Below are 27806 nucleotides of genomic sequence, written 5' to 3'. Positions count from 1 at the left end.
TCACTCATCCAACCCTGCCGTAAGCGCTGTGCATTACACCCAGACACAGAGGACCAAAACAGCCAAGGACTCGCACCGTTTTAGCCCACCATTTTTATTATTCTATTCGGAATATGCATCTGAAGTACAATATCCCTCTTGGTAACGAAAACACACACACTTGGAATGATCGCCTTGGGGAAAATCCCGGGAAATGCAGATATTTGAGGAACAGCCATAACCACCATCTGAGTTGCTCTGGCATCTAGGCTGAAATGAACTTTTCGAATTCATGGCATCAAATAACTGGGCAAGCTCTGTCGCAAAGTTCACCGGAAGGCGGCTGGAGCTGTTGTTGAAATTTTCATTTTCTAGGGTGAGCCCATCCTTTTCTCTGTCACTCCCTGGTTTTGCTCTGCCTTCCTCTGTGCTTGACTCCTCTCTGTTGGAGGCAGCGGCAGGGTTAGCTGGCATCGCTTCTCTGCAACAACGAAAATGGCTTTCAGGAAAGAGCACTCACTGCTAGGAAGGAAGAGTCCGCTTAAGAAAGCTAACAGCAGACGTCTCAACAGAGTCCTCTCAACAGCTCACCAGGCACTCCACCATACTATCACTACACATGCTTTGTTGCTAAAACACGGAAAATAGAAAGAATGTCGGAAAAGAACAACTCACTGTTTTCTCTTCCTCAGCCGGAAAGTAACTATGCAAGTCAGCACCACGGCAAACACTACGGAACCCGAGACTGCAGCGCTCAGGACCAAACGCTGCTTTTGTTGCGCTTTATGAGCTGCAGCCTGGGCATCTTCGTCACCAGCAAGGCCTGCAGGAAAGGAGACAATCCCATACATGCCTGGGTTCTGCAGGACTGATAATCTCACTGGGTGGCTGGGATTTCCAGGCAATTTTACATGCCGTGGTGTTGCTATCGCTGATTCTGGTCTCTTGGCAGCGGCGGACAAGAAAGCTCATTGACACTTCTCAGGGGCAAGAGCCCACTGGCCAGTGAAAGCCTGAACTAGCGCTACCCCTACCTGTGCCCCTGGGCTTCAGGGAGGGCATGTGTGCTGGGCACCTTGCATTCCCCAGGAGGGCAATAAAAGAGGGAAAAGGAGAAAATACTAATAGAAAAATCAAAAGGAAAGGAAGACAGATTACTTACCCCTGCGATCTCCCTGAGGCTCAAGCAGAGGCTTCAGCCCCTGAGAAGCTGGAGAAACACTGCCTTCAGGGACATCTGTCATGACACACAGAGGAGAAAAGGGTGAAATACCTGTGGCAATATACTTGTTTGCAAGGGAAGTGTAGTGAACTGACAGAGATCTTGTAACGACCTGGGACACGTGTAGGTCTAGGTTCTCACAGCTCTGGAGAACCCTTCCTGACCTTTAGGTAGGGACATGGCACCCTCAAAATAAACCAAGAGTCACAACTCACCTCTGGGATTCCCCAGAGACTCAAAATCAGAGTCCAGATGAGAAGATAAATCTCCACCACCTATGGCCACATCTGTAACCAAACACACGAGAACAGCTCCCATTACATATTTCCGTACACTTCTTCAGATTTGAATGGTAGTGAATGCAGGGGGAAAATATAATCCCACCAAGGAACTTGTCGGGCCCTTCCACTCCTGAGCATCTTGCAAACGCACACCGGGTGCGCGCATGGGCATCGTATGGGTGTAAATTTGACAATGCACAGAACTGCCAGGGGAAAGCACACTCTGCAGTTCACAGAAGCTGCAAACACAAACACCAACAAGCCTGCTGGCTTTGCCGTAGGCACTTGAAGAAGCACAAGGCTGGAGGAGCCAGGCAAAGCGCCCACCGCAGATCTCTGAAGCCCTCCCAAAGCCCACTCTGCTCTTTTGCAGGCATGAGCCTCGGCCAAGGACTGAAGCTACACGGCCCGTGAATACAACTCCGAAACCAAAGGCTCCTCCCAGGAAGTGAATACATCTCCACCACTTACTCCTGGCATGCCCCTGAGGCTCAGAAGTGGGATCCAGCTGGGAACCTAGAAGGCCACCGCCTGCAGGAACACCTGTAAGCAAACACAGACAAGACAAGTTTTCATTACGTCGTGCAACATGCTTCCGCGGAAGTGACGTGCCGGGAATGGGGGACACACATGTAGTCTGAGAGTCTTCCAGCCACAATAGGGCCAGGGGTACTTGTTGGCTGGGACCTGGCGCCTCCCCAAAATCCTCCGTTGAGGCGCAACCCAGCAGCCCCCAAGCACCCCCAGGACAAACACACGGCCCCCCGCTGCTATGGAAAGCCAAATGGAAGTGAATGGAAGGGGGGGGCCATGATGGGACATATATGTAGGTCGCGAGTCTCAAAGCTGTGGAGGGGCAGAGAGGACCTTCTGCCTGGCACCTGGCAGCTCTCAAAGGAAAGAAATGCTCACAACTTACCCCTGGGACTCCCCTGCGGCTCTAAACCGCTTGGACCACCTGCAGAGGAAGTATGAAGCACAAGTTCACGGGAACAAAATAGCACAAGGAAAGTTCTTGTTCTTTCAGGGAAGTAAAAATTGACTACGTACCCCTGGGAAGACCTGGAGGCTCAGCAACAGCATCCAGCTGAGAAGCTGGATAAGCCCTCTGCAGGGAAACAGCTGTAATCAAAAACACAGGAGAAACACCTCCATTTGAGCTTGAGATATAGCTTTTCAAGTCAATGGCAGCACACGGAAGGGGAAAAAGGGATACACATATAGCTCTAGATACCTAAAGCTGACAAGGTACCTGGCTGATATTTTGTCCGTGACATGGAAGCTCTCAAAGAAGCTAAATATTCATGACTTACATGCACGACCATCTCGAGGTTCAAAATGGGGATCCAGCTGAGAAGCTGCATGCCCATCAATGTCGGCCACATCTGTAACCAGACACAGATTTGAATGGTAGCGAATGGCGGCGAGGAACATAGCATTACACCAAGGCCCTTGTCATGCCCTTCCACTCACGAGCATCTTGCAAACGCTCACCGGGTGCATGCACAGGCACCGTATGGGTACCAATCTAAGCAGGCACAGACCTGCTGCGGGAAAGCACGCCCTGGAGTTCACGCAAGCTGTAAACTCAACCCCAACAAGCCCGCTGGCTCTGCAGCAGGCTTTGGAAGCAGCACAAAGACTTTGCAAGGCAAAGCACCCCGGGGCACATCTCTCAAGGCCTCCCGAGTCCCACTCTGCTTTTCTCTGGCTCTGAGCATCAGCTGACGACTTACTCAGTTACACTCCACACCAGGAAAAGCTGGAAACATAAAAGCTTCTTCTAGGAAGTGAATACACCTTGACCACTTACCCCAGGGATCCTCCCGACGCTCGGGAAGAGGGAAAAGCTTACAGCTTACCATAGCTTACAGGCAGAGCAGAAACATAGAGGTGCCAATTTTCCTTACAAAATGCTACCAACTTCTTCACAAAGCAATGTTAGTGAATGGAAGGGGGGCCATGATGGGACATTTATATGTAGGTCGCGAGTCCCAAAGCTGTCCCAAAGTGGAGGGGCAGAGAGGACCTTTTGCCTGGCACCTGGCAGCTCTCAAAGGAAAGAAATGCTCACAACTTACCCATGGGAACCTCCCACCCTCCCACCCTCCCCCCCCCACGGCTCTAAAGCGCTTGGATGACCTGGAGAGGAAGTATGAAGTACAATTTCATATGAACAAAACTACAACTACAAGGAAAGTTCTTGTTCTTTCAGGGAAGTAAAAATTGACAGCTGGGAGATTCAGATCTGCTGCTCCCATCAGGAGCAGATGAGCAAGGGATGGAGAAGAGAAGCTCTCAAGCTAGGCTAGGAGCTCCTGCTGGAGGAGTTCTCTGAAGAGGCACATGGGCGAAAACACCCAGAATGCAGCCTCTAGTAGCTGTGCTCCTGTAACACCAAAGCTCTGCAAAACTCGTGCAAGCAAAACTCATACAAGCAACACTAAACATGGACACTGGCATTTCCGCTTTACGCCTCTACTCCCACCAGCCAAAAAGGTCCTCACTCTAAACACCTACATACATCTTGCTAAACATAACCATGCCACAAAGAAGTGCCTCCCTCCCGAGGTACAGTTCCTCACAGACATGCAGCTATGGCAGAGAAGTCAAGCCTGAGCCAGCACACATGCTCAGAGATACTACGATCTTCTCAGCTGGCCACGCCAGAATCACAGGCGACAGTTCTTCCTCCAGCCACACTGCATCCAGGAGCTCCTGAAATCCACAGGTGGCCTGGTGACCCTCTTCAACATAAAGAGGGGAGGCTGGCAAGACACACAAGCCATGCTCACAGAGTCCAGCCGCCGGGGCCAGGATATACGTGAGGGCGTCAGCACCTCCTCCTTGCTGAGAGAGAGCACCCAAAGCCCCCAGGAGCGCTGTCCAAAACATGGATTCGTTGCCTGTTGTGCAATAAGCCAATAATTACACACTCGGGAGAGACACTGGCTTATTTAGTTCAGCATTGCGCAAGCCTGGGTGCTCGGTGGTTTCCCACAAATCAAGCACACCCCCCCACCTTTTCAAGTAGCATTTATACAAACACATTGCAAGGTTTGCAACTTTCCCTTTTACACTGATTGGGTAGTGATTTACAGACAACTATAAGACTGCTTACACACCATTTTACTACTACGCATGCTCAGGGCAGGGGTCTTCACCCGGGCATGGGGCTTTTTGACCAGTGGGCGGGATTTTTTGCATTACATGGAGGACAGGTCAGTTAGGGATACATGAGCTCTTTTGCCAAACTGGCAACACACAGCTAGAAATAAACCATTTTGATGTAACGTTTCTTTAGGGCTTTAGCAGTTCTAGGATGTCCCAAGGCCCAAGGAGGCCTGAAATGTTGGTCCCAAAGCAAAGGGGACAGAGGCAGTGGTGCCAGCAAGGAAGCGGGAGGCGGAATCCCAGCTGGACGGGGGAGGAGAGCTGGGGCACAGGCTTGGCACTGGAGCCCCCCCGCCTGTCAGCAGCTGCCCCTGGGCCAGCTCCGGAAGTGCACAGCTGGCGCTAGCGCTGGCGCTGGCGCTGGAGCAGAGCGGCGGCAGCGGGGGCGGGAAGGAGAGCAGCGAGCGAGGCCGGAGCAGGCGCTGGCGCGGAGCTGCCGAGCAGCGAGGCGAGCGCAGGGGCGCGAGCGTGTGGGCAGAGAGCCGGGCTGCCCCCGAGGGGCTCCTCGAGGGCGGCAGCAGCACCCCCGGCCGCCAGCATGCCCGGGCTGCCCGCACAGGGCGGCGCCGGCGCCGGCGCCGGCGCGCGGAGGGAGCGCGGGCCGCCGCGGAGGCGCGCGGAGGGCGCCCCTGAGCTCACAGAGGGGCCCCGCGGTGCATTGTGCTGCGTTGTGCTGCGCGGTGTTGCGTTGTGCTGCGGGGCAGTGCGCTGCTTTGCGCTGCGGTGCGGTGCTTTCCGCTGCGGTGCAGTGCAGTGCGGTGCAGTGCGGTGCGGTGCTTTCCGCTGCGGTGCGGTGCTTTCCGCTGCGGTGCGTTGTGCCGCGCCGCGCCCCGCAGACGCCGCTCCGCGCGCGCGTTGCTCGAGGGCGCCGGCGGGGGGCGGCTGCTGGCGACGGGCAGCATGGTGCGAGCGCGGGGGGCGTCCGGCCCCGGGCGTCGCCTGCTGCTGCTGCTCGGCCTCCTGGCGGCCCTGCGTGCCCGGGACAGCCGGGCTGCTCCGCGGGCAGCGCCGGGCCCAGGTAGGGCGGGCGGGCGGCGACGGAGGCAGCGCCGCCCCCGCACGGCGCGGCGCGGCAGCCTGGGGGCCGCGGGGCCGGCCGGCGAGCGGCCGGGGCGGCCGGGGGCGGCGGGAGGCGCCTGCCGGGCTGCGGGGCGACGGGAGGCGGCGGCGGGGGCCGGGAGCGGCTCGGCGAGGCTCGTGGGGCCGCGGAGGGAGGGCGGCGCTGCGCGGGGCAGCGCGGTGCCGGCGCTGGGGCGGACCGGGCCGTACTAGCGGCGCGGGCAGGCGTCCGCGGGGCAGGCAGGACGCGGAACTCCCGCGGGGAGGCGCGGAGCGGCTGTGCCCTTGTCCCGGGGGTCCTTGCGGGGTGTTGGGTGTCGCCTCGACAGAGGATTATGGGAGCTGCCCGGTCCCAGCCAGCAGGTCCTGGGCTGCTCTTCAGGTGCGAGACTCTCGAGCTGCGTGTGTGTCCCCCATTGCCCTTCCATTACCAGCAGTTCACTTCTGCAGAGGTGTGTTGCAGCATGTAAAATTCCTGATGTCCCTGGAGGGAGGCCACTATATATATATGTACAGGTATATAGATAGATTGGTCTGTATATGTGACAGGTGCTGTTCCCATCTGTGTTTGGTTACAGATGTGGCTGTAGAGGATGGCTATCCTGTTTCTCGGCTGGGTGCTGGTTTTGAGCCTCAGGAGATTCCCACGGGTAAGTCTTCCATATTTACTTTCTTTGAGAGCTGCCAGGTGTCCCCCAACAGGTCTGCCAGGCCCCTTTGCAGCCCTGAGAGTCTCAACCTACTTATATGTCCCACGTGATTACATGATCCCTTTCCATTCCCAGCAATTCACTTATGAGGAAGTATATTGCAATATGTAATGAAAACATTTCCCATTGGTGTACAGATGTAGCCATGAGGAGGGCTTCTCTGGCTTCTCGGCTGGATCTTTTTCTAGAGCCTTGGCAGCATGCCACGGGTAAGTAAGTAGTCAGTATTTGGTTTACTTGAAAGAAACAGCATTTACTTGTGCATATCTTGTTCGTGTGCCATTTAACTTAATGCTTTCTGTTTAGGTCCGCAAAGAGCACAGTATGAGGCCAAAATGGGAAAGTCCTCTCAGGAATCTTCTGAAGTCCTACAGGAAATCTTGAAGGACTTGGAGGGAGCAGCTGGTGGGTAGATTTCACTCTGTGCTAAGTGTAATCATTGTAAACTTGAGGTTTTAGAAACAGCTATGGATGAGCTGTGGCTTACGCAGGAGAAAGGGATCGATCAGAGCCTCCCCGCAGTGACGCACCACGTCACACCTCGCAGGCATTGGCAAGCCGCAGAGCTTGTTGAGGGTCTCTTATACGAGCGTGTTCTTCACCATGTTTGTGAAAGCGCCCTGAATATAGTGGCAAGAGCTTGGGGCTCAGTGTACTGTATGTGACTGTTATGCGTACTGTGTGGTGGAGTTGGCATGATGAGCCTTGGTTCTCAGAAGGCCTTTTCCCCCAGCTGAACCGGCTACAGCTTTTTCCTGCCCTCTTTGAAGGAAAGGATTCAATGTCATCGTGCCAATTCTCAAAAAGGCACCAAGTGGAGTGAGAATGAGAGGATCACATGCAATTGTCTCGTCTCCCCACCCGTACAGCAGGTGTTGCTGCCTGTATTGGTTATCGGGAAGATTTTGTGTGCTTTGATTTTTCTCTACAAAGGACACATTGGGCTAGTGACCAGGTGCCCACCCTGAAATGCCAGGTTTTGTTTCTGAGCTTTTTACTGAAGCCTTTTGAAAAGTATTGCCTCCTGAAGATACCATGAGGAAGTGATGAGGATCAGTTCCTTCTAATCAAGCTGTCTTGCTTTCTTTCCAAAGAGAATCATCAGGAGACCCTGGAGAAGGAGACCTTTCCGGCAGGAGGCAGTCACAGCCTGCCAGTCTCCGATGAAGAAAGAGAGGCAGTTCAAGCAACAGGCATGCCAGGTACTTGCTGTCCATTGTCATCCACTGCAGGAAATCAAAATCCCTGTGTGTCTGCAGGCTCTTCCCTTGGGGCCTGCTACTACACATCATGTCAGCGGCCAAATGTTAAAGTGTTAGGGCATTGGAAGTGTTCTAAAACAAGCCAGGAGCGGCTTTCTGAAGATGATTTCTGTCTCTGGTGTGCGGAGATGATTGCAATTAGTGTGCCAGACATGTACATATAAACCTTTGTGGGTCCTATTAGATAGCCTCACTTCCCACACCACGCAGCTCTCAGAGATTTTGGAGCTTTGCCATTTGGGGAAGGAGGCCGCGGGGGAGGGGGGTGCGCTGGGGGGTGCCGGGGGCCGGGGGCGAGAGCTGTGCCTGGTGCAGTGCCTGGCGCTGGGTGACAGGAGCTGTCGTCCCCGCGGGGGTTTGCAGCGGTGCCTGGCGGCGATGGCGATGCCGGTGCTTGGCCGGATGCGGGACCGAAGGCTTGGGAAGATGCTGGAGGTGAGTCCTCAGGGGACCGTCCCTTCCCTGGCAAGACCAGAAGCATGCCTTTCCTGGCGCCGCTTTGGCCTTTCGCTGGCCGGGGAGCTCTTGTGCCCGCGCAGTGTAAACGATCCTTCATGTCCTGCGGTGCTGAGGGTTGCCCCTTTGCAGGGTCCTGGCTTCCTTGGTGGATGTTAGAGACCTCCCTGGAAGAAGGTGCTGAGGGCCCGCGTGTTTGTCCTGGGGGTGCTTGAGGGCTGTCGTATAGCGCCCGGATGCAGGACTTGAGAGGCGCCAGGTCCCAGCCAGCGAGTGCCGCTGGCCCTCCTGCAGCTGGGAGACTCTCAAACTGCATGTGTGGAATGAGCGTTCGTTTTCAATATCTTCTGCATGTGACATTTGACTGAACAAGTGCTTGGCCAATGTTCAGACACCAAAAAGAGCAGAGTGCAACTCAGAAAGGCTTGGAAGATCTGCGCTGGGTGCCTTGGCTCGCAAAGCGCTGTTGGCGAGTCCCCCTGAGCCTGTGCTGCTTCCAGTGCCTGCTGCCAACTGGGCTGGCATGATGGGGTTGAGTTTACAGCTTGGGTGAGCTCCGGGGCGTCCTTTCCCCCAGCAGCTCAAGATGCGCATGATGTGCATGACTGGAAGGGAGAGAGAGGTGCTATGGTGTAATTATATGTTCCCTATCATTCATCATCATATCCCCAGCCTTCAAATCAGAAGAAGACTATAGAATTAGATAATGAGAACTGTTCCCATCTGTGTTTGGTTACAGATGTGGCTGAAGTTGACAGGTATCCAGCTTCTCAGCTGCATCCTGTTGCTGAGCCTCTGGGTCTCCCCAGGGGTACATAGCCAATTTTTACTTCCCTGAAAGAACAAGAACTTTCCTTGTGCTATTTTGTTCCCATGAAGTTGTACTTCATACTTCCTCTGCAGGTCGTCCAAGAGCTTTTCAGCCGCAGGGGAGTCCCAGGGGTAAGTTGTGAGCATTTTTTTCCTTTGAGAGCTGCCAGGTGCCAGGCAAAAGGTCCTCTCTGCCCCTCCACTTTGGGACAGCTTTGGGACTATTGACCTACATATATGTCCCGTGTCATGACGTGACCCCCCCTTCCAGTCATTACAACTGCTCTGTGAAGAACTTGGTAGCAGCTTGTAAGGAAAACTTGCGACCTCTGTGTCGGGTTTCTGCTCTGTCTGTAGGCAATGGTTATCCATCATTCTGGCTGTTTCCTCTTCCTGAGCCTCGGGAGGATCCCCGGGGTAAGTGGTCAAGGTGTATTCACTTCCTAGAAGAAGCTTTTACGTTTCCAACTTTTCCTGGTATGGAGTGTAACTGAGTAAGTCGTCAGCTGATGCTCAGAGCCAGAGAAAAGCAGAGTGGGACTCGGGAGGCCTTGAGAGATGTGCCCCGGGGTGCTTTGCCTTGCAAAGTCTTTGTGCTGCTTCCAAAGCCTGCTGCAGAGCCAGCGGGCTTGTTGGGGTTGAGTTTACAGCTTGCGTGAACTCCAGGGCGTGCTTTCCCGCAGCAGGTCTGTGCCTGCTTAGATTGGTACCCATACGGTGCCTGTGCATGCACCCAGTGAGCGTTTGCAAGATGCTCGTGAGTGGAAGGGCATGACAAGGGCCTTGGTGTAATGCTATGTTCCTCGCCGCCATTCGCTACCATTCAAATCTGTGTCTGGTTACAGATGTGGCCGACATTGATGGGCATGCAGCTTCTCAGCTGGATCCCCATTTTGAACCTCGAGATGGTCGTGCATGTAAGTCATGAATATTTAGCTTCTTTGAGAGCTTCCATGTCACGGACAAAATATCAGCCAGGTACCTTGTCAGCTTTAGGTATCTAGAGCTATATGTGTATCCCTTTTTCCCCTTCCGTGTGCTGCCATTGACTTGAAAAGCTATATCTCAAGCTCAAATGGAGGTGTTTCTCCTGTGTTTTTGATTACAGCTGTTTCCCTGCAGAGGGCTTATCCAGCTTCTCAGCTGGATGCTGTTGCTGAGCCTCCAGGTCTTCCCAGGGGTACGTAGTCAATTTTTACTTCCCTGAAAGAACAAGAACTTTCCTTGTGCTATTTTGTTCCCGTGAACTTGTGCTTCATACTTCCTCTGCAGGTGGTCCAAGCGGTTTAGAGCCGCAGGGGAGTCCCAGGGGTAAGTTGTGAGCATTTCTTTCCTTTGAGAGCTGCCAGGTGCCAGGCAGAAGGTCCTCTCTGCCCCTCCACAGCTTTGAGACTCGCGACCTACATATATGTCCCATCATGGCCCCCCCCTTCCATTCACTTCCATTTGGCTTTCCATAGCAGCGGGGGGCCGTGTGTTTGTCCTGGGGGTGCTTGGGGGCTGCTGGGTTGCGCCTCAACGGAGGATTTTGGGGAGGCGCCAGGTCCCAGCCAACAAGTACCCCTGGCCCTATTGTGGCTGGAAGACTCTCAGACTACATGTGTGTCCCCCATTCCCGGCACGTCACTTCCGCGGAAGCATGTTGCACGACGTAATGAAAACTTGTCTTGTCTGTGTTTGCTTACAGGTGTTCCTGCAGGCGGTGGCCTTCTAGGTTCCCAGCTGGATCCCACTTCTGAGCCTCAGGGGCATGCCAGGAGTAAGTGGTGGAGATGTATTCACTTCCTGGGAGGAGCCTTTGGTTTCGGAGTTGTATTCACGGGCCGTGTAGCTTCAGTCCTTGGCCGAGGCTCATGCCTGCAAAAGAGCAGAGTGGGCTTTGGGAGGGCTTCAGAGATCTGCGGTGGGCGCTTTGCCTGGCTCCTCCAGCCTTGTGCTTCTTCAAGTGCCTACGGCAAAGCCAGCAGGCTTGTTGGTGTTTGTGTTTGCAGCTTCTGTGAACTGCAGGGTGTGCTTTCCCCTGGCAGTTCTGTGCATTGTCAAATTTACACCCATACGATGCCCATGCGCGCACCCGGTGTGCGTTTGCAAGATGCTCAGGAGTGGAAGGGCCCGACAAGTTCCTTGGTGGGATTATATTTTCCCCCTGCATTCACTACCATTCAAATCTGAAGAAGTGTACGGAAATATGTAATGGGAGCTGTTCTCGTGTGTTTGGTTACAGATGTGGCCATAGGTGGTGGAGATTTATCTTCTCATCTGGACTCTGATTTTGAGTCTCTGGGGAATCCCAGAGGTGAGTTGTGACTCTTGGTTTATTTTGAGGGTGCCATGTCCCTACCTAAAGGTCAGGAAGGGTTCTCCAGAGCTGTGAGAACCTAGACCTACACGTGTCCCAGGTCGTTACAAGATCTCTGTCAGTTCACTACACTTCCCTTGCAAACAAGTATATTGCCACAGGTATTTCACCCTTTTCTCCTCTGTGTGTCATGACAGATGTCCCTGAAGGCAGTGTTTCTCCAGCTTCTCAGGGGCTGAAGCCTCTGCTTGAGCCTCAGGGAGATCGCAGGGGTAAGTAATCTGTCTTCCTTTCCTTTTGATTTTTCTATTAGTATTTTCTCCTTTTCCCTCTTTTATTGCCCTCCTGGGGAATGCAAGGTGCCCAGCACACATGCCCTCCCTGAAGCCCAGGGGCACAGGTAGGGGTAGCGCTAGTTCAGGCTTTCACTGGCCAGTGGGCTCTTGCCCCTGAGAAGTGTCAATGAGCTTTCTTGTCCGCCGCTGCCAAGAGACCAGAATCAGCGATAGCAACACCACGGCATGTAAAATTGCCTGGAAATCCCAGCCACCCAGTGAGATTATCAGTCCTGCAGAACCCAGGCATGTATGGGATTGTCTCCTTTCCTGCAGGCCTTGCTGGTGACGAAGATGCCCAGGCTGCAGCTCATAAAGCGCAACAAAAGCAGCGTTTGGTCCTGAGCGCTGCAGTCTCGGGTTCCGTAGTGTTTGCCGTGGTGCTGACTTGCATAGTTACTTTCCGGCTGAGGAAGAGAAAACAGTGAGTTGTTCTTTTCCGACATTCTTTCTATTTTCCGTGTTTTAGCAACAAAGCATGTGTAGTGATAGTATGGTGGAGTGCCTGGTGAGCTGTTGAGAGGACTCTGTTGAGACGTCTGCTGTTAGCTTTCTTAAGCGGACTCTTCCTTCCTAGCAGTGAGTGCTCTTTCCTGAAAGCCATTTTCGTTGTTGCAGAGAAGCGATGCCAGCTAACCCTGCCGCTGCCTCCAACAGAGAGGAGTCAAGCACAGAGGAAGGCAGAGCAAAACCAGGGAGTGACAGAGAAAAGGATGGGCTCACCCTAGAAAATGAAAATTTCAACAACAGCTCCAGGCGCCTTCCGGTGAACTTTGCGACAGAGCTTGCCCAGTTATTTGATGCCATGAATTCGAAAAGTTCATTTCAGCCTAGATGCCAGAGCAACTCAGATGGTGGTTATGGCTGTTCCTCAAATATCTGCATTTCCCGGGATTTTCCCCAAGGCGATCATTCCAAGTGTGTGTGTTTTCGTTACCAAGAGGGATATTGTACTTCAGATGCATATTCCGAATAGAATAATAAAAATGGTGGGCTAAAACGGTGCGAGTCCTTGGCTGTTTTGGTCCTCTGTGTCTGGGTGTAATGCACAGCGCTTACGGCAGGGTTGGATGAGTGAGAGGGGCTGTCAGAGAGTTGCCCTCCCTCAAGGGCTGCCCTCGTTCCCATTATCAATGTAGTTTCCCAGCTCGGGCTGTCATTAAGGTTTCATTCATCCGAATGGGGGAGCGTGGATGAGACATGGCACGCAAATGGTTATCCGTGAACTCCCTGGGAGTGCTCCACTGAATCCTGGTGGATGTGGGGACTGAGAGGGGAAGGAGGTGCTGCAAAGGATGGCTGTGCAGCTCTGAGCAATGAGTTAGAGGAGTGCTAAAGTGAGACCAGAGGCTGCTGGGGGTTAGCGCAATGGTCTTCCGTGCACAGAAGCTGACCGTCTTTGAGTAGAGCAAAGTGAGAGGGGGCTGGTTGGGCAAGAGAGTGAAAAGGACTGTGACAGGAAGAACGGTACTGGCCTTAAAAATGGCACAAAGACCCACAGAAATGGCATTGCTCTCCTCCCAAACGTTCAAGCCATGAATAGCAGCGGTAAGGCCAAAAAGGGAATACAGCTGTATTTGGAGGAAAGCCCAGGCTCCTCTGTGCTCTTTCAAGGGGGCAAAAGTGGTCTCTTACCTTTCCCGAGGATGACAAGCAAACAGTTGCCACCTCAAAAAACATTTGTCACCCCTACTGCCAGCTTGCAGGAGAGGATAAGGAGTAAAGGCCCTCGTAGGATCCCATAGGAAGGCCATGGCAGGAAGGTGCTTCCCCAGCACCTGCAGTGTCGTGTGGGAAGCTCACGTGGCCCTGAGAAACCTGGTGAGGGAAGGGCGTAGGACAGGAAAGGCAAGCGGTGAGATTTGAGCATGTTTCTCAGGTGGCCCAGCAACCCTTTGCCTCTGGGATCAGAAGAAGCAGCTCCTCCTCCACCTTCCCTGCATGTTCATCAAGTGCTGCAGGATTTGCTCTGCACGCTGCACTAAGGGACAGGCATTCAAGCGGCAGCCTCTTCTCACGAGGCTCAGCCAAGTAAGGACTAGGGACACACCACTCCGGAGAGCGGCACTTCTCACAGGAAGATGTTCAGGCACTGGGTCTCAAAGCACAAGCCGCCCAAACCAAGGGAATCCTTCCCGTGCTGTTTGTGAGCTGGCAGGCAGAGGTGGTTGTGGTGGCTCCTCAGCACAAGGAGAGGCAAGGGGAGGAAGGAGCTCAGGGTTAGGACACTGCAGGAGGCCTCCAGAAACACAGAAGCCAAAGCCTAATTCTGCCACAGGCTCCTGGAGAGGTGGAGGAAACTCCCACCTCCTCAGCGGCTGGTTGAGAAATGCCCCCGATGCCACCACTTCTAAAGCAGAGGCTTTAACACAGGAACAGCAGAGGATCTGCTGAGCGGGGCAGTGGGTGCTGCGAACCCGGTGTCTAGCCCGTATGCCTTTGGAGGGGGCGTCATTTGGGGCTAGCTCTCCTCTGGTCTCAGCACTGAGCACCCGGCAGCAGTCAGGACCCAGGAGGCACCGGCCTGCAGCCCACCTTCCCCTTCAGCTCCAGCCAAGGGGCTGTGGGAGCTCTGCACAGGATGGAGCAAAGCTCAGCAGGTAGGGAGCGTGGGAAGACTCCCTTCAGCAGCTCGCTCCTGATCTCCGCTGAAACGCTCGTGTGGACGTATCCAAAGGGAGAGCACCCAGTGGCCTTCAGACATGACAGAGGCTGCCCAGGCAGGGACTGGCCAATAATTTAGAGGCCAGAAGCGGAGAAGCAGATCCGATGGTGCAAATGGCCTGACAGAAGTGCTGTGAAGTGCTGTGCGCATGCTGAGCAGGTGCTGAGTTGCCACTCTGATGCTCTGAAACCACTGTACCCTGACAAGGTGCAATGCAAAGAGCGATGTGAAAGGGCTGAAAGCAGCCCCAACAGCTCTAGGTCAAGCGCAGTATTAGTATCACTCAAAATGCCTTTGGCAGGATTTATTACTGTGGGCAACAGGTACCAGAGAAGGTAAAAGGCCTGCTCTGCTGGGGGCATTGTGCAGCGAGGTTCTGAAGAAGGTTATGATTCACAAGGCATCCCCAATTTCTCCTGCATGAAGGTCAAGAGGTGAGCTCTGGGGAGGGTTTTGGTTTCCAGTGGACCTGGGTTCAACTCTCAAAAGGCTGCTGTGGCACATATGGCTGTGCCCCCTCCACTCTTTCTTTCTGGCATGCTAAGAGGTGATTGCACTGGGGAATGGGAACTTTGGAATGAGAGGTACAGGACAACGGGAGAAGAAGGCCCCTCAAAGAAGGCACTCTGTGCACGACACCCCAACAGCTCTCCCATTGCCCCTTTCCGGGCCCTTCGAAACAAGCAGGAGGTCCTGAAAAAAAGGACTCTTTCTGCACGTCTTTAACAGCTATGACTTGCAAAGGCTAGGAAAACAAATGCAAAGCACTGGGAGTGTGGTTTTTTTCACCAGATTACACCAAAACATGCGCATTGCTTCCCCTGTGGGGAGAAGACGGACACTTGAATGAAGAGACTGTCCCCCTCTGGCAGGGGAGCAAGCACTTGGTCTCCTGTGGGGAGACTAAACAGCTGCCCGTAGCAGTCTCGCAGTAGTTCTCCTGTCCTGTGAACGAGCAGCTTTCCAGAGACGGGATGTGTAGCTCATCCATCCTCCATTCAGACACACCTAGCTCGACATGGTCACTAAACTCATTGCCTGTTGAGGACTACTGCCTACAGACTACTAAACAGAGCAGCAAAACATGAAGCCGCAGAAGTTACACCTACTCATCAGCCATTTAAAAGAAAAAAACAATTCTGAGGGGCAGCTGGCACAAGTGAGCAAGTATTGGCAGCTGTGTGCACATGCAGAGGATGGGTTCTTGACATGCTTTCCTCCTCCTGCTCGCCTCTTCCTCTTGGGATGCACTTACACCCCTTTGGCCCTACACAGAGACTAAAGGAGGAAGAGCGGCAGCGTCACATGATGCAAGAGACTCGCTGGGCCCAGGGAGGCCCCTGGCTAAACCACCATGTTCACACAAGCCAAGCATCGCCAGAGCGAGCCAAACACAAAGCCTCTGCTATTGCAGCTCTCAGTCCACTCAGCACCTGAGACTATTCGTGGCGTGTTAATGACTTTTACAGAGCCTTTACAAGGGCAAGTTGCAGGACTTGTTCTCACATTCTCCATAGGAAGGCAGCAATCTGAGGGTAACCCAGCAGGTGAGTCTCACTCCAGCACCATACTTCCCACGGACAAGCAGTACGGATGCATAACACAGGACTGTTGAACTGAAATGGTTTTAGGCGGAGTTTGAGCGGCTGTTCTGAGAAAGCCCTGAGTCAGGTGCTGCAGAGACCAAGCTGGAGGGCGGGTGTGATGGGACTGGGGCATTTGTGTTTCTGTCTCTGCTGCTCACCTACAGAAGAGGGTTTCTCTGTTGCAGAAGGGTAGTGTCAAGATAACCATCAATGGCCTAATTCTCCGGTATGCAGATAGGCAACGTTCTGGAAGTAGGCAGATGTCTGGGGAGACGAAGTCTTCTCTCCGGACAGCTGCCAAAGTGACTGTGCCACTGTAGACGAGCACTGAGACTGCTACAGAAGCAATTCTGCGCTTTCATGCAAGGCAGCACATGTCTTTGCCCACACACTCCCCTTTCTCGGGGGCACACACCCAGAGAAGCCCACGCTGGCCTCCTTCGGCCAGCAAGAGCTACAAGGGCCTGGCCAGCATCCTAAACACCCGTGCTGTTGAACGTGCAGCCAAAACAGAAGGCGGTGAGCAACAGAGCTGTTATCTGCAAACAACTGCTCCACAGAAAAGCAGAAGAAATGCCTCCCGGCACGGGGAAATAGGAACACAGACCAAACTGCCTTCGAGGAAAAACCAAGTCCCTAGCAATGGGAGGTGGTTCCAGCTTGAAAACTCTGGGGCGAGGAAAATTAAATTGGTCACCTGCCCCCTCGTCTCAAAGGAGTCTGCAAGGGAGAACACCCAAAAAGACTGGCTTGGAGTCAGGGAAGTGCTCATGGGGACAGAGGAATGGCATTTCCCAGGAAGAGGAAGGAAACGGAGTCATGCCACGAAGTCCCACAGACCAGCCCTGTGGACCGGAGCACACTCCACAAGAGCCTCCTTCCCAGCCCCCTCCAGAGGCAGAGGCGTTCTTTGCCTCCTCAAGTCTAACAAAGCCCACAGCAAAGTACCTCGGAGCTGAAGAGCAGCCTTGGACTCTGCAAAGAAGGAGGCAACAAGCTCTGAGAAGAAAAAAACACTGTGCCAGCGCCTGCACGTCCAGGCTTTCTTCCAAAGCCACCTCCTTGCCTTTGGAAACTTCGGTCCTGCAGGAAGAGAAGCATTTGCACCTCGGGCATATAAAACTCGTGTCCAGGAGGACAATGCACGTCAGAGCCTGGGAACCGACAGAACCCCTCTGCGTGCTAGTTACGGCCAGGCTTGCACAACGGAGCCCTTCACGCTCCCGTGACGTCATTGTAGGAGTCGGGGGACACACAAGCCGAAACATGAGTAAAGACAGAAATGCCGTTTGCAGAAAGCTGCCTCCCTGCCTGTGCACGTTCTTCTGGGCCACCGACTCTTTCCTCGCAGACCTTTCCTGCCTCCCCTGCACCCAAGCTTTTGCAATTCGGAAATCAATCAATGGAAATGGAATCCATGGACTTGGAACAGAAGAGCTCGTGCTTAAGACACAGGGTCAGTGCTTCTGCTGGGAAACCCAGCGGGAGGCGGCTGGGCACACTCAGCTCTGCTGCTCCACCACAGCCCACGAATCCCAAACCTACCAGAAGACAGGAAAGATGGAGGAAACTCCCTGCCCTTCCCTTCTCTTTCCTGCCCTTCCCAAAGGTGATGTTGCCCTCATCACCAGGGCCGCCAACACTCACCCCTCTCTCAGAGAGACACGTCCAGGCCAATACCTTCTTGCCAAGACTACAAGCCACCACTTGACTAAACCACGACTGTCCCAGCTCTTCAAAGCACACACTGCTATGGAAAATTACGCTCGCCAGCCACCATAACAGAGTCCGACCCTAGGTTCCCGCTGAGAAGTTTGGAGCCAAATCAAAGCAAATTCAATAAAATGTAATGATGCACGGGCAGGAATTACAGGTTGAGCTGGCTGCCTCCCAAGAGGCACCCCGAACAAAGAAATCCCTGGGCAATTATACCTTCACAATCTAAGATCCCCACACCCCATGCAAAGCTTCAGACCAATCATCCTATTTGGCTCTGGGGGCTTCCTGTTCTTCACTGGGTCCCACTGCTGTCTCTAGGCAGCCTGGTTTTCCTTATCTTTACGGTGGCGGCTTCTGCTGATGGCCTTACCTTCCTCGTAAGCTTCCTTATCTTTCCACCTTGAACCGGTCCTGGGGCCCTTTCTTACTGGACTAGCTGAAAGTTCCTCACATTATCTGAGTGTGGCCTAAGGCTTCAGCAAATTTAGCTACTCATGCTAAGCAAGGTTTGCATAAGTTGTGCTAAGTGGTTACCTCTAGATGGTTCCAGTTCAATATTCTTTAACAGTCCTCCCTTTGTTTCTATTAAGCATCCCTGCTAATACTTTAGACAGAGTTCTCAAAGGCTTTCAAGGCATGCTATCACTTTCCATAATCTTATGTATAATATGATCGTAAGTAATAGGCATAACACGGTTAAACTTAACACAACTACTACTGGGCGCAACACGTGAGTATGAATCCCTGTTGCAGTTGGTGACCATCCCAGAAGAGTTTCCCACCCATGATGTTCCCTGTCCTGCTTCACCCTTTCCAAGATGTCCTGTATCTCTTCCGTATCATGATGAGCGGTGATTAGAGCTTTTTGTCCATTGTTTCAGATGCGTTCTAGCAGTTGACGCAGCTCATCATGTTGCAGTAGTTTCTCCACCAATGTAAGATTCATTCCGATGGGGGTAGGCAGTCAGTCTTGACTCAATGTGTAATTAGACTGTAATAATGGATAAGACATACCAGGAGCTGAACAACTAGAGTCGCATCGCATAATCTTGGTAAAGTTACCAGCACAAATATTTGAGCGATTACTTGTATTTACAGCAATGTCCTCTACGAATATAAGACTACAAAGGGTTCTCATACACACACAGCCTTTCCGAATATATACAAGTACAGTTTAACTTTAACAGCAAAATTGGAACATAGTAGGACAGTATATGGCCGTTCCCATTTAGGTTTTAACTTGGATTTTCCTAAAAATACTTTAACTAAAACTTCAGCCCCAGGCTGTATACCAGGCACTTGTATTTCAGGTGGTGTGGATTGATAGCACTGAGCATATTTTTTAAGCTTTTCAAACCTTTTTTGCATACTTAGAACACACTGGCTTTGTCATTCATCTCCGTCTAACAGGCTGCTCTTAGCTGGAATCGAAGTCCCTCGTATAGCTAAAGGTCTCCCAAAGAGAATTTCGGCTGGTGGTAGTCCTACGGGTTGTTGTGGAGCATTTTGTATGTCCCACAGAGCTAAGTTTAGGGCTTCTGGCCATTTTAGGCCAGTGTGTGGGCATACCTTTGTGATTTTATCTTGTAATGTCCTGTTCATTCTTTTGACCTCCCTCCCGAGGTACAGTTCCTCACAGACATGCAGCTATGGCAGAGAAGTCAAGCCTGAGCCAGCACACATGCTCAGAGATACTACGATCTTCTCAGCTGGCCACGCCAGAATCACAGGCGACAGTTCTTCCTCCAGCCACACTGCATCCAGGAGCTCCTGAAATCCACAGGTGGCCTGGTGACCCTCTTCAACATAAAGAGGGGAGGCTGGCAAGACACACAAGCCATGCTCACAGAGTCCAGCCGCCGGGGCCAGGATATACGTGAGGGCGTCAGCACCTCCTCCTTGCTGAGAGAGAGCACCCAAAGCCCCCAGGAGCGCTGTCCAAAACATGGATTCGTTGCCTGTTGTGCAATAAGCCAATAATTACACACTCGGGAGAGACACTGGCTTATTTAGTTCAGCATTGCGCAAGCCTGGGTGCTCGGTGGTTTCCCACAAATCAAGCACACCCCCCCACCTTTTCAAGTAGCATTTATACAAACACATTGCAAGGTTTGCAACTTTCCCTTTTACACTGATTGGGTAGTGATTTACAGACAACTATAAGACTGCTTACACACCATTTTACTACTACGCATGCTCAGGGCAGGGGTCTTCACCCGGGCATGGGGCTTTTTGACCAGTGGGCGGGATTTTTTGCATTACATGGAGGACAGGTCAGTTAGGGATACATGAGCTCTTTTGCCAAACTGGCAACACACAGCTAGAAATAAACCATTTTGATGTAACGTTTCTTTAGGGCTTTAGCAGTTCTAGGATGTCCCAAGGCCCAAGGAGGCCTGAAATGTTGGTCCCAAAGCAAAGGGGACAGAGGCAGTGGTGCCAGCAAGGAAGCGGGAGGCGGAATCCCAGCTGGACGGGGGAGGAGAGCTGGGGCACAGGCTTGGCACTGGAGCCCCCCCGCCTGTCAGCAGCTGCCCCTGGGCCAGCTCCGGAAGTGCACAGCTGGCGCTAGCGCTGGCGCTGGAGCAGAGCGGCGGCAGCGGGGGCGGGAAGGAGAGCAGCGAGCGAGGCCGGAGCAGGCGCTGGCGCGGAGCTGCCGAGCAGCGAGGCGAGCGCAGGGGCGCGAGCGTGTGGGCAGAGAGCCGGGCTGCCCCCGAGGGGCTCCTCGAGGGCGGCAGCAGCACCCCCGGCCGCCAGCATGCCCGGGCTGCCCGCACAGGGCGGCGCCGGCGCCGGCGCCGGCGCGCGGAGGGAGCGCGGGCCGCCGCGGAGGCGCGCGGAGGGCGCCCCTGAGCTCACAGAGGGGCCCCGCGGTGCATTGTGCTGCGTTGTGCTGCGCGGTGTTGCGTTGTGCTGCGGGGCAGTGCGCTGCTTTGCGCTGCGGTGCGGTGCTTTCCGCTGCGGTGCAGTGCAGTGCGGTGCAGTGCGGTGCGGTGCTTTCCGCTGCGGTGCGGTGCTTTCCGCTGCGGTGCGTTGTGCCGCGCCGCGCCCCGCAGACGCCGCTCCGCGCGCGCGTTGCTCGAGGGCGCCGGCGGGGGGCGGCTGCTGGCGACGGGCAGCATGGTGCGAGCGCGGGGGGCGTCCGGCCCCGGGCGTCGCCTGCTGCTGCTGCTCGGCCTCCTGGCGGCCCTGCGTGCCCGGGACAGCCGGGCTGCTCCGCGGGCAGCGCCGGGCCCAGGTAGGGCGGGCGGGCGGCGACGGAGGCAGCGCCGCCCCCGCACGGCGCGGCGCGGCAGCCTGGGGGCCGCGGGGCCGGCCGGCGAGCGGCCGGGGCGGCCGGGGGCGGCGGGAGGCGCCTGCCGGGCTGCGGGGCGACGGGAGGCGGCGGCGGGGGCCGGGAGCGGCTCGGCGAGGCTCGTGGGGCCGCGGAGGGAGGGCGGCGCTGCGCGGGGCAGCGCGGTGCCGGCGCTGGGGCGGACCGGGCCGTACTAGCGGCGCGGGCAGGCGTCCGCGGGGCAGGCAGGACGCGGAACTCCCGCGGGGAGGCGCGGAGCGGCTGTGCCCTTGTCCCGGGGGTCCTTGCGGGGTGTTGGGTGTCGCCTCGACAGAGGATTATGGGAGCTGCCCGGTCCCAGCCAGCAGGTCCTGGGCTGCTCTTCAGGTGCGAGACTCTCGAGCTGCGTGTGTGTCCCCCATTGCCCTTCCATTACCAGCAGTTCACTTCTGCAGAGGTGTGTTGCAGCATGTAAAATTCCTGATGTCCCTGGAGGGAGGCCACTATATATATATGTACAGGTATATAGATAGATTGGTCTGTATATGTGACAGGTGCTGTTCCCATCTGTGTTTGGTTACAGATGTGGCTGTAGAGGATGGCTATCCTGTTTCTCGGCTGGGTGCTGGTTTTGAGCCTCAGGAGATTCCCACGGGTAAGTCTTCCATATTTACTTTCTTTGAGAGCTGCCAGGTGTCCCCCAACAGGTCTCCCAGGCCCCTTTGCAGCCCTGAGAGTCTCAACCTACTTATATGTCCCATGTGATTACATGATCCCTTTCCATTCCCAGCAATTCACTTATGAGGAAGTATATTGCAATATGTAATGAAAACATTTCCCATTGGTGTACAGATGTAGCCATGAGGAGGGCTTCTCTGGCTTCTCGGCTGGATCCTTTTCTAGAGCCTTGGCAGCATGCCACGGGTAAGTAAGTAGTCAGTATTTGGTTTACTTGAAAGAAACAGCATTTACTTGTGCATATCTTGTTCGTGTGCCATTTAACTTAATGCTTTCTGTTTAGGTCCGCAAAGAGCACAGTATGAGGCCAAAATGGGAAAGTCCTCTCAGGAATCTTCTGAAGTCCTACAGGAAATCTTGAAGGACTTGGAGGGAGCAGCTGGTGGGTAGATTTCACTCTGTGCTAAGTGTAATCATTGTAAACTTGAGGTTTTAGAAACAGCTATGGATGAGCTGTGGCTTACGCAGGAGAAAGGGATCGATCAGAGCCTCCCCGCAGTGACGCACCACGTCACACCTCGCAGGCATTGGCAAGCCGCAGAGCTTGTTGAGGGTCTCTTATACGAGCGTGTTCTTCACCATGTTTGTGAAAGCGCCCTGAATATAGTGGCAAGAGCTTGGGGCTCAGTGTACTGTATGTGACTGTTATGCGTACTGTGTGGTGGAGTTGGCATGATGAGCCTTGGTTCTCAGAAGGCCTTTTCCCCCAGCTGAACCGGCTACAGCTTTTTCCTGCCCTCTTTGAAGGAAAGGATTCAATGTCATCGTGCCAATTCTCAAAAAGGCACCAAGTGGAGTGAGAATGAGAGGATCACATGCAATTGTCTCGTCTCCCCACCCGTACAGCAGGTGTTGCTGCCTGTATTGGTTATCGGGAAGATTTTGTGTGCTTTGATTTTTCTCTACAAAGGACACATTGGGCTAGTGACCAGGTGCCCACCCTGAAATGCCAGGTTTTGTTTCTGAGCTTTTTACTGAAGCCTTTTGAAAAGTATTGCCTCCTGAAGATACCATGAGGAAGTGATGAGGATCAGTTCCTTCTAATCAAGCTGTCTTGCTTTCTTTCCAAAGAGAATCATCAGGAGACCCTGGAGAAGGAGACCTTTCCGGCAGGAGGCAGTCACAGCCTGCCAGTCTCCGATGAAGAAAGAGAGGCAGTTCAAGCAACAGGCATGCCAGGTACTTGCTGTCCATTGTCATCCACTGCAGGAAATCAAAATCCCTGTGTGTCTGCAGGCTCTTCCCTTGGGGCCTGCTACTACACATCATGTCAGCGGCCAAATGTTAAAGTGTTAGGGCATTGGAAGTGTTCTAAAACAAGCCAGGAGCGGCTTTCTGAAGATGATTTCTGTCTCTGGTGTGCAGAGATGATTGCAATTAGTGTGCCAGACATGTACATATAAACCTTTGTGGGTCCTATTAGATAGCCTCACTTCCCACACCACGCAGCTCTCAGAGATTTTGGAGCTTTGCCATTTGGGGAAGGAGGCCGCGGGGGAGGGGGGTGCGCTGGGGGGTGCCGGGGGCCGGGGGCGAGAGCTGTGCCTGGTGCAGTGCCTGGCGCTGGGTGACAGGAGCTGTCGTCCCCGCGGGGGTTTGCAGCGGTGCCTGGCGGCGATGGCGATGCTGGTGCTTGGCCGGATGCGGGACCGAAGGCTTGGGAAGATGCTGGAGGTGAGTCCTCAGGGGACCGTCCCTTCCCTGGCAAGACCAGAAGCATGCCTTTCCTGGCGCCGCTTTGGCCTTTCGCTGGCCGGGGAGCTCTTGTGCCCGCGCAGTGTAAACGATCCTTCATGTCCTGCGGTGCTGAGGGTTGCCCCTTTGCAGGGTCCTGGCTTCCTTGGTGGATGTTAGAGACCTCCCTGGAAGAAGGTGCTGAGGGCCCGCGTGTTTGTCCTGGGGGTGCTTGAGGGCTGTCGTATAGCGCCCGGATGCAGGACTTGAGAGGCGCCAGGTCCCAGCCAGCGAGTGCCGCTGGCCCTCCTGCAGCTGGGAGACTCTCAAACTGCATGTGTGGAATGAGCGTTCGTTTTCAATATCTTCTGCATGTGACATTTGACTGAACAAGTGCTTGGCCAATGTTCAGACACCAAAAAGAGCAGAGTGCAACTCAGAAAGGCTTGGAAGATCTGCGCTGGGTGCCTTGGCTCGCAAAGCGCTGTTGGCGAGTCCCCCTGAGCCTGTGCTGCTTCCAGTGCCTGCTGCCAACTGGGCTGGCATGATGGGGTTGAGTTTACAGCTTGGGTGAGCTCCGGGGCGTCCTTTCCCCCAGCAGCTCAAGATGCGCATGATGTGCATGACTGGAAGGGAGAGAGAGGTGCTATGGTGTAATTATATGTTCCCTATCATTCATCATCATATCCCCAGCCTTCAAATCAGAAGAAGACTATAGAATTAGATAATGAGAACTGTTCCCATCTGTGTTTGGTTACAGATGTGGCTGAAGTTGACAGGTATCCAGCTTCTCAGCTGCATCCTGTTGCTGAGCCTCTGGGTCTCCCCAGGGGTACATAGCAAATTTTTACTTCCCTGAAAGAACAAGAACTTTCCTTGTGCTATTTTGTTCCCATGAAGTTGTACTTCATACTTCCTCTGCAGGTCGTCCAAGAGCTTTTCAGCCGCAGGGGAGTCCCAGGGGTAAGTTGTGAGCATTTTTTTCCTTTGAGAGCTGCCAGGTGCCAGGCAAAAGGTCCTCTCTGCCCCTCCACTTTGGGACAGCTTTGGGACTATTGACCTACATATATGTCCCGTGTCATGACGTGACCCCCCCTTCCAGTCATTACAACTGCTCTGTGAAGAACTTGGTAGCAGCTTGTAAGGAAAACTTGCGACCTCTGTGTCGGGTTTCTGCTCTGTCTGTAGGCAATGGTTATCCATCATTCTGGCTGTTTCCTCTTCCTGAGCCTCGGGAGGATCCCCGGGGTAAGTGGTCAAGGTGTATTCACTTCCTAGAAGAAGCTTTTACGTTTCCAACTTTTCCTGGTATGGAGTGTAACTGAGTAAGTCGTCAGCTGATGCTCAGAGCCAGAGAAAAGCAGAGTGGGACTCGGGAGGCCTTGAGAGATGTGCCCCGGGGTGCTTTGCCTTGCAAAGTCTTTGTGCTGCTTCCAAAGCCTGCTGCAGAGCCAGCGGGCTTGTTGGGGTTGAGTTTACAGCTTGCGTGAACTCCAGGGCGTGCTTTCCCGCAGCAGGTCTGTGCCTGCTTAGATTGGTACCCATACGGTGCCTGTGCATGCACCCGGTGAGCGTTTGCAAGATGCTCGTGAGTGGAAGGGCATGACAAGGGCCTTGGTGTAATGCTATGTTCCTCGCCGCCATTCGCTACCATTCAAATCTGTGTCTGGTTACAGATGTGGCCGACATTGATGGGCATGCAGCTTCTCAGCTGGATCCCCATTTTGAACCTCGAGATGGTCGTGCATGTAAGTCATGAATATTTAGCTTCTTTGAGAGCTTCCATGTCACGGACAAAATATCAGCCAGGTACCTTGTCAGCTTTAGGTATCTAGAGCTATATGTGTATCCCTTTTTCCCCTTCCGTGTGCTGCCATTGACTTGAAAAGCTATATCTCAAGCTCAAATGGAGGTGTTTCTCCTGTGTTTTTGATTACAGCTGTTTCCCTGCAGAGGGCTTATCCAGCTTCTCAGCTGGATGCTGTTGCTGAGCCTCCAGGTCTTCCCAGGGGTACGTAGTCAATTTTTACTTCCCTGAAAGAACAAGAACTTTCCTTGTGCTATTTTGTTCCCGTGAACTTGTGCTTCATACTTCCTCTGCAGGTGGTCCAAGCGGTTTAGAGCCGCAGGGGAGTCCCAGGGGTAAGTTGTGAGCATTTCTTTCCTTTGAGAGCTGCCAGGTGCCAGGCAGAAGGTCCTCTCTGCCCCTCCACAGCTTTGAGACTCGCGACCTACATATATGTCCCATCATGGCCCCCCCCTTCCATTCACTTCCATTTGGCTTTCCATAGCAGCGGGGGGCCGTGTGTTTGTCCTGGGGGTGCTTGGGGGCTGCTGGGTTGCGCCTCAACGGAGGATTTTGGGGAGGCGCCAGGTCCCAGCCAACAAGTACCCCTGGCCCTATTGTGGCTGGAAGACTCTCAGACTACATGTGTGTCCCCCATTCCCGGCACGTCACTTCCGCGGAAGCATGTTGCACGACGTAATGAAAACTTGTCTTGTCTGTGTTTGCTTACAGGTGTTCCTGCAGGCGGTGGCCTTCTAGGTTCCCAGCTGGATCCCACTTCTGAGCCTCAGGGGCATGCCAGGAGTAAGTGGTGGAGATGTATTCACTTCCTGGGAGGAGCCTTTGGTTTCGGAGTTGTATTCACGGGCCGTGTAGCTTCAGTCCTTGGCCGAGGCTCATGCCTGCAAAAGAGCAGAGTGGGCTTTGGGAGGGCTTCAGAGATCTGCGGTGGGCGCTTTGCCTGGCTCCTCCAGCCTTGTGCTTCTTCAAGTGCCTACGGCAAAGCCAGCAGGCTTGTTGGTGTTTGTGTTTGCAGCTTCTGTGAACTGCAGGGTGTGCTTTCCCCTGGCAGTTCTGTGCATTGTCAAATTTACACCCATACGATGCCCATGCGCGCACCCGGTGTGCGTTTGCAAGATGCTCAGGAGTGGAAGGGCCCGACAAGTTCCTTGGTGGGATTATATTTTCCCCCTGCATTCACTACCATTCAAATCTGAAGAAGTGTACGGAAATATGTAATGGGAGCTGTTCTCGTGTGTTTGGTTACAGATGTGGCCATAGGTGGTGGAGATTTATCTTCTCATCTGGACTCTGATTTTGAGTCTCTGGGGAATCCCAGAGGTGAGTTGTGACTCTTGGTTTATTTTGAGGGTGCCATGTCCCTACCTAAAGGTCAGGAAGGGTTCTCCAGAGCTGTGAGAACCTAGACCTACACGTGTCCCAGGTCGTTACAAGATCTCTGTCAGTTCACTACACTTCCCTTGCAAACAAGTATATTGCCACAGGTATTTCACCCTTTTCTCCTCTGTGTGTCATGACAGATGTCCCTGAAGGCAGTGTTTCTCCAGCTTCTCAGGGGCTGAAGCCTCTGCTTGAGCCTCAGGGAGATCGCAGGGGTAAGTAATCTGTCTTCCTTTCCTTTTGATTTTTCTATTAGTATTTTCTCCTTTTCCCTCTTTTATTGCCCTCCTGGGGAATGCAAGGTGCCCAGCACACATGCCCTCCCTGAAGCCCAGGGGCACAGGTAGGGGTAGCGCTAGTTCAGGCTTTCACTGGCCAGTGGGCTCTTGCCCCTGAGAAGTGTCAATGAGCTTTCTTGTCCGCCGCTGCCAAGAGACCAGAATCAGCGATAGCAACACCACGGCATGTAAAATTGCCTGGAAATCCCAGCCACCCAGTGAGATTATCAGTCCTGCAGAACCCAGGCATGTATGGGATTGTCTCCTTTCCTGCAGGCCTTGCTGGTGACAAAGATGCCCAGGCTGCAGCTCATAAAGCGCAACAAAAGCAGCGTTTGGTCCTGAGCGCTGCAGTCTCGGGTTCCGTAGTGTTTGCCGTGGTGCTGACTTGCATAGTTACTTTCCGGCTGAGGAAGAGAAAACAGTGAGTTGTTCTTTTCCGACATTCTTTCTATTTTCCGTGTTTTAGCAACAAAGCATGTGTAGTGATAGTATGGTGGAGTGCCTGGTGAGCTGTTGAGAGGACTCTGTTGAGACGTCTGCTGTTAGCTTTCTTAAGCGGACTCTTCCTTCCTAGCAGTGAGTGCTCTTTCCTGAAAGCCATTTTCGTTGTTGCAGAGAAGCGATGCCAGCTAACCCTGCCGCTGCCTCCAACAGAGAGGAGTCAAGCACAGAGGAAGGCAGAGCAAAACCAGGGAGTGACAGAGAAAAGGATGGGCTCACCCTAGAAAATGAAAATTTCAACAACAGCTCCAGGCGCCTTCCGGTGAACTTTGCGACAGAGCTTGCCCAGTTATTTGATGCCATGAATTCGAAAAGTTCATTTCAGCCTAGATGCCAGAGCAACTCAGATGGTGGTTATGGCTGTTCCTCAAATATCTGCATTTCCCGGGATTTTCCCCAAGGCGATCATTCCAAGTGTGTGTGTTTTCGTTACCAAGAGGGATATTGTACTTCAGATGCATATTCCGAATAGAATAATAAAAATGGTGGGCTAAAACGGTGCGAGTCCTTGGCTGTTTTGGTCCTCTGTGTCTGGGTGTAATGCACAGCGCTTACGGCAGGGTTGGATGAGTGAGAGGGGCTGTCAGAGAGTTG

General features: G+C 53.7%; 3 protein-coding genes across 7 annotated transcripts; 2 read left to right on the top strand and 1 right to left on the bottom strand.

Annotated features, from left to right (window-relative positions):
- Positions 1-78: 78 nt before the first annotated feature.
- LOC135323806 (uncharacterized) lies at positions 79-4489 on the bottom strand. Of its 2 annotated transcripts, none has more exons than XM_064498564.1 (9): positions 4278-4489; positions 2796-2867; positions 2533-2604; positions 2402-2440; positions 1954-2025; positions 1417-1488; positions 1142-1216; positions 655-802; positions 79-460 (listed from the first exon to the last, which is right to left on the bottom strand). In XM_064498564.1, the coding sequence occupies exons 1-9, from the start codon at positions 4375-4377 to the stop codon at positions 103-105; spliced, it is 1008 nt and encodes a 335-aa protein (XP_064354634.1). In that variant the 5' UTR covers positions 4378-4489; the 3' UTR covers positions 79-102. The 2 variants fall into 2 exon arrangements, with proteins under 2 accessions (XP_064354634.1, XP_064354642.1); XM_064498572.1 differs by having other exon boundaries at positions 4007-4341.
- A 162-nt stretch (positions 4490-4651) lies between these two features.
- Positions 4652-12587, top strand: LOC135323805 (uncharacterized). 2 transcript variants are annotated; one of them, XM_064498551.1, is made up of 16 exons: positions 4652-4703; positions 6294-6365; positions 6563-6634; positions 6732-6830; positions 7520-7627; positions 8051-8122; positions 9047-9085; positions 9311-9370; positions 9799-9870; positions 10062-10133; positions 10226-10264; positions 10641-10712; positions 11178-11249; positions 11450-11524; positions 11864-12011; positions 12206-12587. In XM_064498551.1, the coding sequence occupies exons 3-16, from the start codon at positions 6571-6573 to the stop codon at positions 12561-12563; spliced, it is 1350 nt and encodes a 449-aa protein (XP_064354621.1). In that variant the 5' UTR covers positions 4652-4703; positions 6294-6365; positions 6563-6570; the 3' UTR covers positions 12564-12587. The 2 variants fall into 2 exon arrangements, with proteins under 2 accessions (XP_064354621.1, XP_064354613.1); XM_064498543.1 differs by lacking the exon at positions 4652-4703 and adding an exon at positions 5413-5674.
- Positions 12588-19783: 7196 nt separating this feature from the next.
- Positions 19784-27708, top strand: LOC135323802 (uncharacterized). Of its 3 annotated transcripts, none has more exons than XM_064498521.1 (16): positions 19784-19830; positions 21415-21486; positions 21684-21755; positions 21853-21951; positions 22641-22748; positions 23172-23243; positions 24168-24206; positions 24432-24491; positions 24920-24991; positions 25183-25254; positions 25347-25385; positions 25762-25833; positions 26299-26370; positions 26571-26645; positions 26985-27132; positions 27327-27708. In XM_064498521.1, exons 3-16 carry the CDS (start codon positions 21692-21694, stop codon positions 27682-27684), a joined length of 1350 nt encoding a protein of 449 aa, XP_064354591.1. In that variant the 5' UTR covers positions 19784-19830; positions 21415-21486; positions 21684-21691; the 3' UTR covers positions 27685-27708. The 3 variants fall into 3 exon arrangements, with proteins under 3 accessions (XP_064354591.1, XP_064354582.1, XP_064354600.1); XM_064498512.1 differs by lacking the exon at positions 19784-19830 and adding an exon at positions 20537-20795; XM_064498530.1 differs by lacking the exons at positions 19784-19830; positions 21415-21486 and having other exon boundaries at positions 21684-21759.
- Positions 27709-27806: the final 98 nt, after the last annotated feature.

The sequence above is a fragment of the Dromaius novaehollandiae genome, chromosome 1 (genome assembly GCF_036370855.1).
Source record: "Dromaius novaehollandiae isolate bDroNov1 chromosome 1, bDroNov1.hap1, whole genome shotgun sequence".
NCBI lineage: Eukaryota > Metazoa > Chordata > Aves > Casuariiformes > Dromaiidae > Dromaius > Dromaius novaehollandiae.
Note: the sequence above shows the minus strand (reverse complement) of the source record. Positions and strands in the feature narration are given on the sequence as shown.